Source organism: Lycorma delicatula, chromosome 10 (assembly GCF_047948215.1).
Source record: "Lycorma delicatula isolate Av1 chromosome 10, ASM4794821v1, whole genome shotgun sequence".
NCBI classification, from domain to species: domain Eukaryota; kingdom Metazoa; phylum Arthropoda; class Insecta; order Hemiptera; family Fulgoridae; genus Lycorma; species Lycorma delicatula.
Genome location: NC_134464.1, coordinates 119706689 through 119724179, shown reverse-complemented (window position 1 = coordinate 119724179; position 17491 = coordinate 119706689). Strand labels below are relative to the sequence as shown.

Here is a 17491-nt window from a genome sequence, read left to right as displayed (position 1 = left end):
CTAATCAACACATCACCACTTGCTGCAAATAATAAATAAATAATATATATTGCTGATTGCTAAAATTTTCAGGACACAAGATATGCTAAACCATTACCAAGAAGTGTACGACTCAACATTCTATTTGTATTCCCTCCCTCTGCTTAGTCAGGTGAACTGCCATAGATACAGTAGTTTATGAAGTAATGAATTGTTAAACTAGTTCACAGTTTAACTAAAAATTATAATAAAAGTCACTTTATTTTTTTAAATTTATATTTTGTATTTTCTAGTCGATCTTGTTTTCTCTGAATGCAAAAATATTTTGATAGTAATAGAAATTATAGCAATGTTTGGTTTTTAACAGTTGGTAGGGTAAAAGGGCTTTAAGGTAGATTTATTGAGGAAAAACCTTTTCTTGTTTGGTATATGTTAGGGATTATTAATAATATTATTAATCACGTTTTGTATTTGTATACCTTAAATTAATATCTTGAACAACAAAAGTAACCGTTTCTTTTATTGTTTGTGAAGGTCATACATAAATACAAGATAAGTTTGTTCAGAACATGTATGTACGGAACATAAAGATGCGTTCATTGCAGTCGGCAAACAGGAAAGGAAATACTGATAATTTTGTTAGCAAAGTGTAGTATGCTTAAATACGCAACTTAAGAGTATACTATGTCTGCAGCCATGCTTTTCCACAGTAAGGTTATTGTTTGGTGTGGGCAAAGCTGGTTTTTTTTATATTTAATTATGACTTCAGTTTTTTATGTATGTATTTCATTCAAGTTTGTTATCTGAAGACCATGGTAACCCATGTTGAAAAATCCATACCATAGATCTGAAACAGTAGTATTAATTATAGTGGTATTCTTTCAGTAGTATCAATTTCTATGAAATTGTTATCTGCAGTTTCGTATTTTAACATTTATAATATAAAATGACTATGCTTCTTAAAATTAAAACAAGTTAATTTTTTGCCTTGTATGATAAGTTTATTTATAGATACTAAATTTAATTTTTTTTTCAGGTCCGTCAGATATAAATGTTAGGAATGTCGAGAAACAATGTCAGGAAGAGAAAAATTTGGAATTCAGAATAAGTCATCTAATTCAAAAAAAGATGAGAAGAATTTGGAGGAAAAAAAAGAGAGAGATATTAAAACAAGGGGCCAAATTAAAATTAATAAAACCTTAAATAAATCTTGTAAAACTGTACGACTTAATTCACCTGCCGATGGTGATAAGTGTACAGCCAAGAACAAAACAAAACCTGTTTTGTCAAGAAGAAAGAATACATTATCTCCTGATAAGACGGCTGCTATTATTCGAAGAACGCGACAAACCGATGACTTACTTGAACTTAACTCTGAATTAATAAAAAGGAGTCCGACGATTATCGATAAATTAATTTCTAAAAATAAATCTGCTATTAAAAAAAATAAACTTAAACAAAGTAAAAGTATGCCAGAAAGATCAGTCAAACAAACAGGTGAAGGTGTTTCAAGCGGTAAAACAGTAGACGAATCAGAAAACAGTGTACAGTCTACAAAAAAGTTAAAATGTAATGCTGATCCCAAAAAATATAATGTTAATAGAAGAAAGATAGATGCAGGAAAGTTGTTGGTCACAACACTTGCAAGGAAGAAATTGAAAGCAAGTCAAGCATGTATAGAAATGTCTGTAAAGAAAAGGTTGCTGAGAAGTAGTGACCCTATAGCAAACCGTAATAAAGCCCTCATCGATACAAAACAAAAAAGAAAATTAAACAATGGAGTTAGAGTAATTAAAGGGAAAGGTTTACCAGGTGATAAAGTGATAAAGAAAAGGGTTTCAAAGAGAAATGCTTGCTTAAATGATGATAAAGATGAAAATAAAACAAAAACTAAAGAATTTAATGATGAAAGTAAGGAATCGGATAAAAATGCAGCCGGTCCTTCAAATGAAACCAGTAGCATCAATGAAAAAAAGATACAATTAAAATCAAATGGTGGTACTGTGATACAGACAATTAATCCTACTGCAAGACCCCTTAAAAAGTTTCCCATTAATTCTTCTGTTGGTATAGGAGGAATGCCACGCTGGAAAATTGGGTTACACAATACTACCAGAGGTCGTGGCAGAGGGCGGGGCAGAGGTAGAGGAACAAGAGGATGTAGCCGAGGTAGGGGCCATGGTATTTTACATAAAAGAATGCCTTATTTAACTAGATCAGATTCACCTGTACCACTGTTACGAAATGGTAAAAGAAGAAAGTGCGATTCGACTGAAGAAGTCAAAGGTATAAAGAAAAGAAGACGTGTCATGAGTAACGACTGTAATAAAAGCGATTCGGTTGCTGATGATCAATCAAGTTATGCAACAGATAGTGAATTAAGTTTCTGCGATTCTTCGAGTACAGTTACAAAAATCGAAAAAGATAATGGTGTCAGTGATGTAAAAGTAAAAACAGAATTTCCAAGTCCTGCAGCTAAGGAATCTTGTTCAAATAAGACAGATTCAAATAGTAATTTATATAATACTAATCAAGGGAAAATATCAAATGATAAAATTAGTTCCATCAATTTAACTTTACATTCACCATCTGAATTCAACTTACCTATCCCGTCTGTTGAAGAAATTAAATTAGAATCATCTGTAAAAGATCTTAATGTTACTGAAATTGATGGCTGTGATGGCAATAAAGATTTAAAAACAAATTTATCAGAATCTTTACTCAATGCAGATTCTTGTACATCCATATTGTCAGATTCCAAATTAAATATTAAAACCAATAAAAGACTGAGCACCGACTCAAAAAGTGATAGTATTTTAGGAGATACATCTGACTGTGATATAACTGATGACAAAAATAATTCTTATGGCATGCAGAAACCAAAAAAGAAAAGTGAAATTTCAGAACGGAAAAAAAATAGTCGCTCTCTCTGGGTTAGAAGATCATTAAGAGGGTTACAAAAAAATACAGATTCTAGTGTTATGTCAGAAATATTAAAATTAACTGAGGGTGAAGAAACAAAAATTGAATTGGAAGGATCAGCTATGCCACATTTGACACCATTTGAATGTAATTGTACCATGAAGGATGATAAGCAAAAACCTAATGAATTAGATCCATCTGTTGATTTTTGTCTTGTTATTGAAGAATCGCCTAAAAAGACTGATGATAAAGATACCTGTGGAATTGATAAACCTTTATTTTCTTGTAAAAAATCAACGGATGATAATGAAAATAACTTTATTAAAACTACAGATATTAACAGTGAGAACAATGAACCTATCAAAAGTTATGAAAAGATCCAGAGTAACAAGGTGTCAGATTCCATTCCTGATGGAAATTGTAAGAAATTGACTCGTAGTGATATAAAGGAATTATGTGAAAGCCCACCAGATTTAATCGACGAGACAAAAGAACTTGTAATAAGTAATGATTCTTTAAACGATCATGCGGATTATGTTAGTAAGAGTGAGTCTGCACCAACTTTACTAGTATTAATTAAAAATACTGCTTCAGAAATCCATGAAGATGTAAAAAATGTATCTGAAATAAAAATTGCTGATTTAGATGTAAAGCCTGTTGATGATAATGATAATAGCAATGTAATCGATGAAGATACGTCAAAAAAAGATGATAAGAATCTTCCAGTCAAAGATGAAGTTGTAGTTTTAGAAAGTAAAGATGAATTAATAGTAATTGACAATGATCATAGTGATAATAGTAGCAATGATCATTCAAAGGTATTAGATTCAGATGAAAATGTAAATATTAATATATCTGAAGATGTTACTATATTAGGCTTTTATAAAACCAAAGATCTTGTTGAAAAAGATAAAATTGAAGAAATTATTGAATCATTAGAATTATCAGATGAAATTAATGATAAATCTGAAGTAATCAATGATACAGGAACTCAAAAAAATGAATTGATGTGTTCTTCTCTAACCAAAGATGTTACTACAGATAATAAAATTGAGACTGTAACAGATGTTATTTTAAGTGAAAAAACAGCTGTTGCACAATATTCTAACGAGACTGAATGTAATACAGATTCATTAAATGTTGAAGATGAATCGTCAAGTATGAATAAAACCGACAATACCTTAACAGAATTATTAGATGATTCTAATAGTAAAGATAATATTTCTAATGACAAAATTTTAAGTTCCATAGATAAATCAAACGAAGATGTTAACATAAATTTCAGCGACCACTCATCGAGCAGTTCATCATACACTTCAGCCGTTACAGAATTGCCAACATCTGTTGATTCTGATGCGTTAGAAATCAGTGATAATTTATCAAGTCATGACTGGAACGATTCAAAACGTTACAACACAGGTGAAAATAATTCTGAAGATGTAATAAATGAGGAATCTATTAACAAAATGGAACAGTGTGATTTAGAAATGGGCAAAGAAAATAAAACTTTTGATAAAATCTGTTTTGATACAGCCAGTGTTAGAATAGGTGAGAGTATAGATAAAGAAGTTTTACCTAAAGAAGAGTATCAGCAGAATGTACAAATTATGAATAATAATAATGATGATACAGATACTTCAAAGATTGTTTTAAAAGAAGATAATGAAATGATTAAAGAAACTGCTGAAGAAAGGGCTAATAAAGAGTCAATATTAAGTGCCTTAGGTTTACAATCATTACGTAGTCAATGTGATGAAAGATCTAAAAAGCCTGATAATAGTTATACAGGAACATTAAAAGCTGTGATAAAATTAAATAGAGCCGGTGATAAAAAATCTGGTGGAAGAAAAATGTTTTTTAAAGAAAAAGATCATGGAGGTGCTGGTGGTGGTGACGTTCTGGAATATAGAATCTGCTCTGAAGTTAGTAAATGTTATTACATGTACATTTTTTGTTAAATTAATTAAGTAATAATTATTCTGCACAAAACCATGCACTACCAAGTAATACAAAGTTGTGTAATTATTTTTGAATCAATGTAGAAATTCATTTTTAAAGTTGTCTGCGTTTTAAAATGTTAACCTATTTGAAAAAAAATTTATTTTATTTTTTTATGTATATGTAATTAAACACATTACATTTTGATAAGCTAAGTACTTGACTTTTGTCATAGAATGAAAAATTTTGTAATCAGTCTGCTGGGAGCTAACCTACTGGAAACATTGCTCTTAGGCAGCTGCCATAGTGTGAGTGTTAGGCCTTGCACAGTCTGCATTGATGACAACTTGATAATAATAACTTGGTAATAATTTTATGTAAACTCAGATCAGATTATTATAATTTACTGTAACAAAACAAGACCTAAAGAGGGGACACTGTTATCTCATACAGCCTAGTGAGTCATTACCTTACATTTATCTGAGTATTAGATTTTAAAGATTATTGACGTTGGAATTGAACTTTTTTTTCTTCTAGTTTTAATATTCTATTTATGGTAGTAAATTTAGTATTTAACAAGATATAAGCAAAAAAAAGGTTCTGAAATCAACTTTATTGCCAAAATTCCAGGAAGTTAAAATTCTAATGTGTAAACCTTTTAAAAATCAATATCGATGTTTGATCCAAAAATAATTGTAACATTTCATGATATACAGTTTATTTATAGTTTGATGTAAATTGGTCATATACTCTATGGTATGTGATTTTGGCTTGGAAAGTATTATAATGAAATTAGATTTTCATTTCATTATATTAATGTATTTTATTTTAGATGGGATAATTTTAATAGTTACAAACAAAATTAGATGATTATATACATTACAGCAGTCCAGATTGCAGATATCCTCTGAGTCTATTCTTAAGTATACAAAAATGTAATTTTTGATAAAAAGTTTGGGCCACGTGTGGATGAGGACAATTGGACTAGAAAGTAATGACAACCCCATCACCACACCAAATGATGTGGCAAACATGTTTAAGTCAGTTTCATCCTATTGTCCTGACTTTGTGAGGTATGAGTTGCAGTTAGAAATTGTCCCGTTTGTGGTTGGAAACACAAAATGAATTAAACATTCAATTTTCTTTTGATGAACTAAGGTAGGCCTTGAATAATTACCGTGATACTTCCTCTGAAAATGATTCAGATTCATTATGTTATCATCACACCTTCCAGATATTGCATTACAACATCTTTTGTGTGCCTATAGTAGAATATTTTCAGATCAGGCAGGTTTTTCCAGTTTCTTGGTTAGATGAATTGGTGATTTGTACTGAAACCTGGTAAAGATAAATCATACCCCTCAAGCCTTATCTCTTTGACCAATATCCTGTTCCATCATGTGCAAGGTGATGAAAACGAATGGTAAATCATCATTTAGTGTGATTTAGAGAAATACCCCTAATTACCCCTGAACAATACAGTTTCCACCAAGGTAGATCATCTATTGATCATATAGTTGCTCTTGAAGCTGTCATTCAAAATGCCTTCCTACTTCACCAAATCCTCATTGCTGAATTTTTGATATGTAAAAGGCGTTTGACACAATTTGGAGTAGAGGAATCGTAAATAAACTGCATGAATGGAGTACACAAGGGAATCTCTTTACATTTATTAAAGATTTCCACAGTATTTGGTCTTTTCAAGTTAGAGTTGGAATGAATGTATCCAAAAAATTTTACACTAGAAAACTGAATACCACAGGGAAGTGTTACCGTATTTGCCGTAACCATAAACAGTATAAAAAACTTTGAGCCAAAACAGAACACTATAACCTGTTTAGAATTGTAGCGTAAAACGACTGGATTCACATTATTTTCTGAGAAAAAATGCATTTGATTTTCACACTTGAGGAAATATCCTGACCCTCAACTGTTTTTACATGGTGAACCAGTTGAACCATGCATAGATTTCTTGGGTTGTGGTTTAACCAATGACTAACATGGGTAACACATTTAAAGGAGCTGAAGGGATAAAGTATCTAAAAATGCTTGACATGCTTAGAGTTCTATCTTATACACATTTGGAAGCTGATCGAGTATGCATACTGCACTTCTACTGAGCTCTGGTCCGTTCCTGCTTAGACTGTGGTTGTATGGCTTATTCGTCTGCATGGACTAACTCTCTAAAGATGCTCGATGTAGTCAATCATTCATTTATCTGCCTTCCTATAGGTGCATTTCACTCAAGCCTTGTGGTAAGTCTTCTTGTGGACAGTGGTAACCCATCTCTTTGGAATAGATAAAACCACATAATATGCTCCTACGTAGCTTAGATTAAAGCACATACAAACCCCATACGGGGAAGACCTTGTGATGTTACCGGTCGTCATACCACCCCCTCTGTTCCAAGCCCTGAGGAACTTTACCAGAGGTTGTTTTTAAATCCTCTAACTGATTACATCTCACAGTCATCAGCCAGGCCTCGGTCGGGATGCCATCGATGTAAATGCCTTGACAGACATTTGCATCAGTAAAATACAAATCAAATTTCACCTTCACGTATGCCTTACATGGACATCTTCACATCCAACCTAACATGTTGCCTCATACTAACTAACTGAAACTGTGGAAGCGCGAACCCCGCGTCTAGTCGAGATTTGACAGCACTGTTCGTGACTGTGAATGCCTCAGAAAATGAACGAGTTTAAAGTTAAATCAGTACTATACTCATACCAATCAAAATTATGTCTTATGCAACATAGAGATTCATACCTACACCCAATTAAGTTGACCAATTTAGGTCACCTAACAGGGGGAACGCAACCTCATTCTGGTTCGCGCAGAAGCCGGGGACAAATCCTGCACCCCCACCTGGTCCCATCATGGTGTCTCACATAGCATTACGAAGTCACAATCACGACCACAACCAGCAAACGGAAGCCAGTGACAGTTGTGATCGTGACAAGCACAACCAGATCATCCTACCTTTGATGTAGTGTTCTCCAACCGGCATGTTAATCGATATGAGGAATGGCCAAGATCTACTGCTTCGCTAGCCATCAGACCTCATCGCCTTTTTGTATCTATAAATATAAAATTAGCTCCTCTTACTCAACATTATTTACCTTCTTTGACATCCTCCGTGAAATATTGATTTAGTCTTGGTCAGAATGGAAAAAAGGACATAAATATGGTTATCTTGCGATAAAGAGTTTTTAATATTGTAGATAACATGAATCCTGACTGATGCTATAGTGTATACGAATGACTCTAAATATAATAATTCTTTTGGTTGTGATTTTGTAGTTGGCAATAGAACAAACATGTTTGGCCTTCTCAGCTCACCAATGTTTTCCTTGCGGAGCTGTATGCTACTAAGAAGACCTTAAATGTAGTTAGCCCAACATTCTGACGTGTACTCCAGACATCCTGTTTCTGTGAAATAGAAACAGTCTGTTATCTTTGAAATGACTCAGTGTAATACAACTGTGTGCTCCTGCTGGATCCCCAGTCGTATTGTAATTTCAGACAATGAGCTCACTGATCATGCAGCAATGAGCATGCTGATCATGAAGCAAAAAAAGAGGTCTGTTTGCAGTTTCCTTTCACTAATCGCATTATTTCTAATGATCTTGTTTGTTTTCTGAAGAGGGTGGTTGGTAATGAGTGACAAAGTGAATGTAATGTTACCATCAACAATAAACTTCATCCAGTTAAGAATACTGTGTCACCCGTAGAGCTCTTGCAGGAATAACCATCGAGAGGAGGGTCACTCAAAACTTACTAATGGACACTTCATGAATCAGACTGGTGCACCTGTCTGTGCTTTCTGTGACTGACAATTAACGGTACACTATATCCTTGTGGACTGTCTCTGTTATGCAGCATTGCGTCAGAAGTTTAAATTAGGGGCTAACATCTGAAATATCTTTGGCAACAATATATAGATGTTATCAAATGTCTTAGGATTTTTTAAGGTCATGCATGTGGATTCAAAAATTAAATTATTCATATCTTTTTTCATCTATTTATGCCATATGCCAGATGATAATTTTGTAATTTTAGAATTTAAGATTTTTAATGTTATATTTCATTTTGGTTTTATTAAGAAGTTGGTTTGTTTTTCATTTGGTTTTATAAAATATTCAAATATTATTTATTGTGTCTTTTCTTTCATTCAGCAAGATTATTCAAATGAAAACGGGCCATTGTCTGCTGGTGAAGATAACATCTTAAATCGTAAATCACAAGCAAAACAAAGAACAGCTTCTTTAGGTAAGTAGTTATATAATTTAATTTCTTCCTTTGTACTAATTATTTAAATTATATGATTTTTATTTGCTTATTAGATTCTATCAATCTCTAATGAATAAAAAAATTATTTGTATATAAAAAAAGAGTTATTGATGAAGTAAAGTGCACTGGAATGGATAAAGACTTAGGATATTACTTGAGGCTTGATATTATGAAGTATTACCATTTCAATCGCTACTTAACATTCACATACAGCTACCATATATTTTTTTGAGATGAACTCTTAAAAAAATCTGATAAGCACAAACCTGATTCCAGGATTTAGACCTCAGAACCTTCTGAATGAAAGGTTCTTAAGTGATAATAATTATGAAATAGTAAAATTATATATAACCAACATTTTCTAACTTTCTAAAATTTTTTTAAAGTTTTAGATGTATTATAATATGTTAGAAAAACGTTCTTTTTTTTTTGTAGTAAAACTAAACTGATATTTTCATTTTGACACATTTGCCATGACACTTGCTATTCATTTAATTTACCAACCTAATCAGCTGTCATTTATTTAGTTCACATATAAGTTGGAAGTACATGGCAAGGAAAGTGGAAATGTAACCAAAGGAAAAAATTATAAAAAGGAACTTAAAAATATCAGGAATGGAAAATTTAATAATTGTTAATTTAGGATAAAACTTTTTAAAAAAATGGCATAGTAATTACTGTGACTTTGATATTTGCAATATTGAATAAATCAATTCAGGAACAATTACATGTTAAAAATAAAAAAGATTTAAGATGAGATTGAGAGATTATATTTACACCAGTAAATGTATTTTTAAGCAATTTCTATAAGTTCATAAAAATATAGTTATGGCAATTGAAAAATAAATTACTTTTAATTATAAGAGTGAAAAAATTAAAAAGAAATAAAATTTATATTACTTGTCTTTCTCAAGAATTATAATGAAGCACATTAGAGTTTTTAAAAGATTCAAAATGCTGCAGATTAAAAATTGATTATACAGTGTACTATATAGCCTTAGTTAATAACCTACAACAAAATACAAGAACCCAAAAATGCACCTAACCCCATCCTTTCAGCCAAAAAATGATACCTCTATCACACTTATCTATTTCTTTGATCTAGCATAAAAGCTAGTGCAGTGATCATGTAATCCAATACAAAATTAATGAATGGTATAAATAAAAATTATGGAGGAATTTGACATCTTTTTATTTTTAACTTTTGAAATCGCCTCATTTGATTTTCTGGTTCTGAGATCCTTAGTTACTAATAGGGAATAGAAAATAAAATTCAAACATTTGAGATGAAATTTCTTAGAGGTTGGAGAATTGTGTAAAAATGTATTAAGTAGAATTGGTTGGATTAAAAGAATTGTAGTGGAAAATAAGCTCAGAAGTTGAGATTAAGTTGATTCATTGTGTTAAGATAATATTTGATCTTAATAAAAATGTTTTATTTGAGATAGAAAGAAAAATGGTCTTGATAATCAAAGTTCTTGAAAAATCAGTTCCAATTGAAGGAAAGTAGCAAGACAGAAGAATACTATGGATGGTTTATCCTAACCTTCTGTTAATTTTTCTTAGGATGACATTTTTATTTTGAGCATAAGAAAAATTGAGAATTATTGGTCATTAAAGTTCATCTCAATCATAATCGCCTGCAATTATTGAAACTGTGTAATATTTTACTCGGCTTATATCAGCATAATTACTTAATTGTACATCTTTTCCACTTTTTTTTGTTACTAAAGTTGATTTTTTTTTTAGATGAAAGCAGTAACTCTAGTATAAGTGCCTTTTCTTCTACACCAGTTGATGCACAAGCAGGAGGTGATGCAGGAAAAGATGATAAAGGAGCTCCGTAAGTTACATTTTATTACTAAATATTTTAATAATGTATATTTATAAGCATCCAAATTATTTGCTAAATCTAAGGTTGATCTTAATAGTATTTTATATATATATATATTATTATTATTATTATTATTATTAAGCTTTTAGGCCAACATGGGACCACTTAAGTCAATTTTAGTTGGATCTTTTCTGAGAAAAGAGTGTTATTTTACTCTTTCGAGCTGCCCAGTATTTCTTCATCCGTTCAGATCTTGCTTTCTTTTCTTCATCCGTAAACACCCTCTTCGTTGTATTTTGTCGTTTGTCTGTCTTTTGTTTAAATCTAATGCTTTTATCTTTTAGCTTTGTAATTTTTCCAGTTTTATTCTGTAGGTCGGTCAGGGAAATTCCCAATTCTTTCATATCTTCTCTAATTTCTTTGATCCATCCTACTTCTAGCTTTTGGAACCAGAGCTTTTCAATGATATTTCTTGACAGTCTTGTTTCGGTGTCCTTATGAGATGACCGAAGAAAGAGATTCTTTTTTTCCGCATAGTATCAGTAACAGGCTCTATTTCTCGATACACCACCTCATTTGGCACAATCCACCATTGGCCTTCTTTTTGGTGTTTTTTATTGATACACGTTCTGACAATTCTCCTCTCTATTTTCAGAATTTTTTCAGTTCGGTTTTTCTGAGTGATTTTGAAAAGGGTCTTGCTTCCGTAGGTGACTTCTGGCTGTACTACAGTTTTATGTTTAAGTTTTGTTTTAGCAAAAAGGCATTTTTTGTTATATGTTGACCAAGTTAATTTTTGGGATTTAATCATTTTATTTGTCCTGTTTTGCCATGTCACTTTTTCATTTAAATTATAAGTTATTATTTCCCCTAGATATTTAAATTGTTTTACTATTTTAATTTTCTGATTGTTTACCGTAATGTGCTCTATTACCAGAGGATCTATGGCCATTAGTTCAGTTTTTTCGAAAGAGATATGAAGGCCTATCTTTTGTGCTAGGTTTTGAAGGCTCATGATTTGTGTTTTGGCTTCTTGAATATTATTTGCTAAAAGAGCGAGGTCATCTGCAAATCCTAGGCAATTTAGTGTGATTGAGTACCCATTTTTATATTTTTGGGATTTATTTCATACCATTTTCTCATAACAAATTCGAGGGCGCAGTTAAAAAGGAGTGGTGAGAGGCCGTCTCCTTGCCTCAGTCCAGTTTTTATGTAGAAGGGTTGAGAGAGTTCACCTCTGAATTTCACTCTGGACTGGGTATTGGTTAAAGTTAATATATATATATATATATAATATATATACAGGGTGTCCCATATAAAACGCAACCCAACCTTTTATTGGTAGGTATTGAAATAATAAAAAGGCATGTGTAAATGTAATTTTTATTATTACCATCCATTACCTTACATTTAGAGTAAATGTTGGAAGTAACTGCCATCTTCTTGAATACAAGCTTCAATTCTTTTTACAGCGTTTCTTGCAACTTTTTTCAAAGTTTGTGGCTGGATATTTAATTTCAATATTGACTTTCAATTGTTCAAGTGTTAGTGTTTTGTTGCTGTAGGCTTTTTCTTTGAGGTAACCCCATAGAAAAAAAATCCGCCGCAGTCAAATCTGGAGATCTTCGTGGCCATAAGCCTCGACCGATAACACGATTACCAAAGAATTCCTCAATGAAATCAGAAGTTGTACCTGCGTAGTGCGATGCCACACCGTCATGTTGTAGCCAGCAGTGTCTGTCTTCCTCTTCCAAGAGTGCGATGAACTGAAATAAAATATCCTGATATATCGTTCTGCATTAAAGGTGTACTCGAAAAAAATAGGGCCGATTATTTTCTTCCGCGATATCGCGCACCACACGCCCGACTTCTGCGGGTGTAATTGTTTTTCGTGATAAACGTGGGGATTTTCAGCACTCCAAATTCTACTATTTTGGCTGTTTACGTAGCCATCCAAATGAAACCGTGCTTCATCTGTGAAAAATAATGAATCCATAACATTAATTCCCTCACGCAGAAATCGACGGAACCGTTGACAATATTATAGCCGTTTTCTTTGTCGGGTTCAAGAAGTTGATGAACCGTTTGAATGCGATAAGGTCATAATTGTAATTGTTTGGTCGCCCGATGAACAGTTGATTTAGACAAATTAATTTCAGCAGACAAACGTCTGATCAATTTTTTTGGCGAGGCGAGTAATCGGTCTTTGATTTCAGTGACTGTATCTGTATTCAACACTGACGCAGATCTTTTGTGTTCCTTGTTATTAACAGAACCAGTCTCTCTAAATTTTGCGACTAACCTTAATACTGATGTTTTGTTAGGAGCTGGTTTATCTGGGTACTTATGGTGAAACAAATCTTGCACTGCAACTACTGATTTCGTACTGAAGTACGACTCAACAATGAAAGCACGTTCATCTAGCGAAAACACCATCTTGTCTCTAGCAATACACTGAACGTTATGATTGCATTGTTGTTACTATCGGTAGTGTTCTACTGTGTCGCCACGATGTTCAGATGTTGGACGACTCCATTTCAGTAACGAGTAAGGGAGTAAGCTTGACTTTTGAAATTTCATGGATGAGTGATTGATGGGTTGCGTTTTATATGGGACATATATATATATATATATATATATATTCTGAAATCAAACAAATAGAACTATATTGATTTTTTTTATGAGTATCTTTTAACTTCAACCTCCATTTAATTGCTTTGGGATAGTGCCTATTTTGTTGTACAGTATGTTTGTTATGTATCGTAATTAAAAAAAGTTGTAAATAACCTTACGTTGAGATAGAAGTCGAAGTCGCTCCAGATATTGGCATAGCCATTCCCAAGGTAAACAAGCCATGCTAAGCTTAATAAGAAAAATTAAGTAGTTTCACTTTCTCATTACCTACTTCAGTGAACTATACATATGTTGCACAATGGCATGATAAACCTACCAAAAAAGCAAGAGATATTCACTGCTAAAAGTGATGAGTTTTTCAGTTTACCTCAGACAGATAGTGGCTGTATGATGAACGCCACTCCTCTGAAAGCTATGATTACTGTCTTTTGTTTTATCTTGGGTACTTTACATGCATCTCAGTCATAACAAAAACCAGTATCAATATTGTAGAGTGACAGAGTGTTTAATTCTGTCAAGAATTAATGTATTATATTCATTGCTCGTACCCAAAGGAAACGTGCAAAATTTTACTGTAGCTCAAAAAATACATAATTTTGTTGTTCAACTCAAAAAAATTATGAAAGTCTGAAACTTTGATCTCTATTTAAAAATTTTATGGACACTGTTTTAGTAACTTTAAATGACGAAAATTTGTATTAACAAATTGCAAGTACATAAAACTTCAAGTATTATGTATATGCACATGAACATTTAATTTGTCAATTACAGAAGTTTTTTTTATTGTACATATATAAAAATTTTCCACGACTATTTGCTGTAATAATTGCATATAAATTATAATTAGGAAGGTCTGAAAATTTAATGATTTACCACATTGAGCGCTAACGATTTGTGAATACATCATACCGAACTCAGCCAAGGGATTGATGATTCATTGACATATAAAATTTCTATGATATTTTATATTGCTGTTATTCGAGCTCAAGCACCTGGCTTAGGTTAGTTTGTAATCAAGTAAATCTTAACAAAATAAATACATTAGTAAAAAAATATAACCTTTAAGAAATGCATTTTGAAATATTGTAAGACAAATACTTATGAAAAAGATTTATTTTTAAAACTGCAGTTTGTTTACAAATATATACTGATGTAAAAGTTCAGTCAGAGACATGACCCACCTATGTCTCAGTTGGTTGAAGAGGTCTTGCAATAATTAGAAATCCCTTAACCATATGGTTGAATATAATGTATATATAGATTTTATACTATATTATTTTTATGTGTCATTTGTTTAATTCATTATTTTTATAAAATTTACTGTTTGTAAATTGAATTTGATATATTGTGTAAAAACCATGGCATTTGTATGATAAGTGTAAAATTTGCTTGTTATTAATATGTATATGCAGCACTTCGATGTTCTTTCTTTCTACAGGTTCCAAATATGGCAGAATGGTAATTAAATTTATCTACTCCTGATAAGTTGTGTTTATCAATGTGTATTTTGTTGTATGAGGTTTTTTTCTGAAAACTTTAGCAATTTTGTCTGATAATTTTTTATCTATGTTAGCATTAAGAATTTCCTGTTAATAGGTATATTTATTTTGTTGTGTATTTAGTTAAAAATGTTTTTACTGTTCTGACGTCATTACGATCAATGATAAAATTATTTAAAACTTTTTGAAAAAACAAATCAGATAAAATTTAACAAATATACTTTTTATAAAGTTTATGTTAAAACATCTTTTCTGCTCTTGCAGCTTTTCTCATACTCTTTGTATCTATATATGTGTTAATGAATTATGTTATTTGTTTTAATTTATTTTATGATATAGTGTGTCAGTGTATGTGCTAAGTATTTTATAATTTGAATCCATCTATCTGATCTTCATATGACGTGGATTTGGTACTTTGTGGATTATACTTAAAAAAGCAGATAGTTTTATATAACGTGGGTGGTTTGAGATGTAAATAAGAGCATGTCTATCATTGTTAATTGTCTGTTTATTTTCCAAGTGTGTTTTTTCTAGCCTGGGTTTTTTTTGTAATAGTGGGATCAAAAATGTTTATTTGTTTATTGTGTTTACATTCAGCTGCAAAGTTTAAATTATAGTATATTTTGTTAATAACTTCAGTTGTTATTCATGTTGCCTTGGTATTAAAAGATATCATTATCAATATATCTGTGCAGCATATTAATTTTTTTATGTGTTTGATATTAGTAAATATTTATGTGTGTGTGTGTTATGTATTTTGCAAAGAAATTTTTGTTACTTTGCTAGAAATATGTTGGCCAGAGCGAGGCCATGAAAATTTGTGTGTATACGTTAGTAATTTTGTTTTTTAAAATACTTCTTTTTTTTTTGAGGCTTTTCTACTCTACTCGAGAATAAAGATTAAAGATGGTATTTTTTAGATGTTATGTTTTTGGATGTTAAAAATCTCCGTTTTCACACATGCTTCATATAAGGAAAAGTTTTAGGAACATGATTATAACAATGATATACTTCATTTATTGATGATGTGACATTTCAGAAAGTTAATTCTGGGCCCATTTTATATTCAAAGAGCATCAACAACATAATATTATAATATATATCAACAGCATAAGAGCATTAACAACTCATAATATGTGACATTCCTAATGTCACATATTATGAGACATTATGTGTGTGAATTGTAAGATAATTATTCAATATTTATACTTTCTTCTTTTATGGAGTCATTCAGTCATAAATTGGTTATCCTGTGTATTAACTGATATATGTATTGCATATTTTGCAGTGGAAAACAGTCAAGTTTAGTTATTCCTGAAAAGAGTTCTTCATTTTCTATTCATCCTGGACGTCTTTGTTCTGACATCTGCAGTTATTGTTTTGGAAAATTTGGATCATTAGACACACCTTGTCATTTGGCTCAGTTAAAAAATTCTGAAAGACAGAGGAAAATTCTTGCAAGTATGTGTTAATTTGAAAATTAATGTAAGAATATTTATCTTTTATGAATTTAAATTTTGAATGATCTTTACTTAGTCTTATGTAGGTTTTGTACCAAAACAAGATTGCTGAAGACAAAAATATATGCTTTAATAATTGCACTATTTTTTCTACATCTTTTATTCAATCTTATGATTAAAAATATATTTTTTTTTTGTATTAACAACACTAGGGAAAGTACACAATTTATTTCTGCTTTCCTTATAGAGTTCTAAATAATTTTGTAAATAATTAAACACAGGAATGGTTTTATGATACAAGCAGTGTAGTGTTGTATTAAATTAGACACAACTGTCTATTTGTAATATACTCTACATGTCCATTTTTGAAAGTATTTTACCTTCAAGTAAGGATTAATATACTTTCTCATCTACTAGTAAAAATTATTTGTAGGATAGATTTAATATCATCACTTTTCATCATCCTTCAAGACTTCTGTAATCTACTGAGGAAATCTCTCTGTAAATTGATCTACCTAATACTCTACCTTTCATTATCATTGATGCCTTCTTACAAAGAAAAAGGTTACTATAGATTGCATAACTGCCATACTAGCTGAACCAATTTATTTGTGGAGTAGTAGAATGCATTTATTTTAATCTAACTTTATGTTATGTTTAAAGTTTGAAATAAAATTTTCAAGCTATAACCAAAATGAAATTTTGATTATAGCTTGAAACATCTCTTGTGATTTTTTTTCAGTTGAATACAATTATTGTAAAACATCTGAAAAAGAAATTTACTCATAAATTTTTTTATAAAAAATCTTTGCACAAAAGGATTTTTTTCTAATTTTAAGGGTGATACTGCTCTATTAAAAGCTCTATTAAAATTTCCTTTTTTAACCAGTATAACATGTATTTGTTGTTCATAAATAATGATGAAAAGA

The 17491-nt window shown here is 31.2% G+C and overlaps 1 protein-coding gene across 1 annotated transcript in view; it reads left to right on the top strand.

Annotated features, from left to right (window-relative positions):
* east (enhanced adult sensory threshold) overlaps positions 1-17491 on the top strand; it is a 49408-nt gene that overhangs the window by 14260 nt on the left and 17657 nt on the right. The window contains exons 2-5 of the mRNA XM_075376715.1: positions 1016-4823; positions 9021-9114; positions 10885-10978; positions 16391-16563. Coding sequence (XP_075232830.1) covers positions 1053-4823; positions 9021-9114; positions 10885-10978; positions 16391-16563 — 4132 coding nt within the window. The 5' untranslated portion in view covers positions 1016-1052. The remainder of the gene's footprint in view (positions 1-1015; positions 4824-9020; positions 9115-10884; positions 10979-16390; positions 16564-17491) is intronic.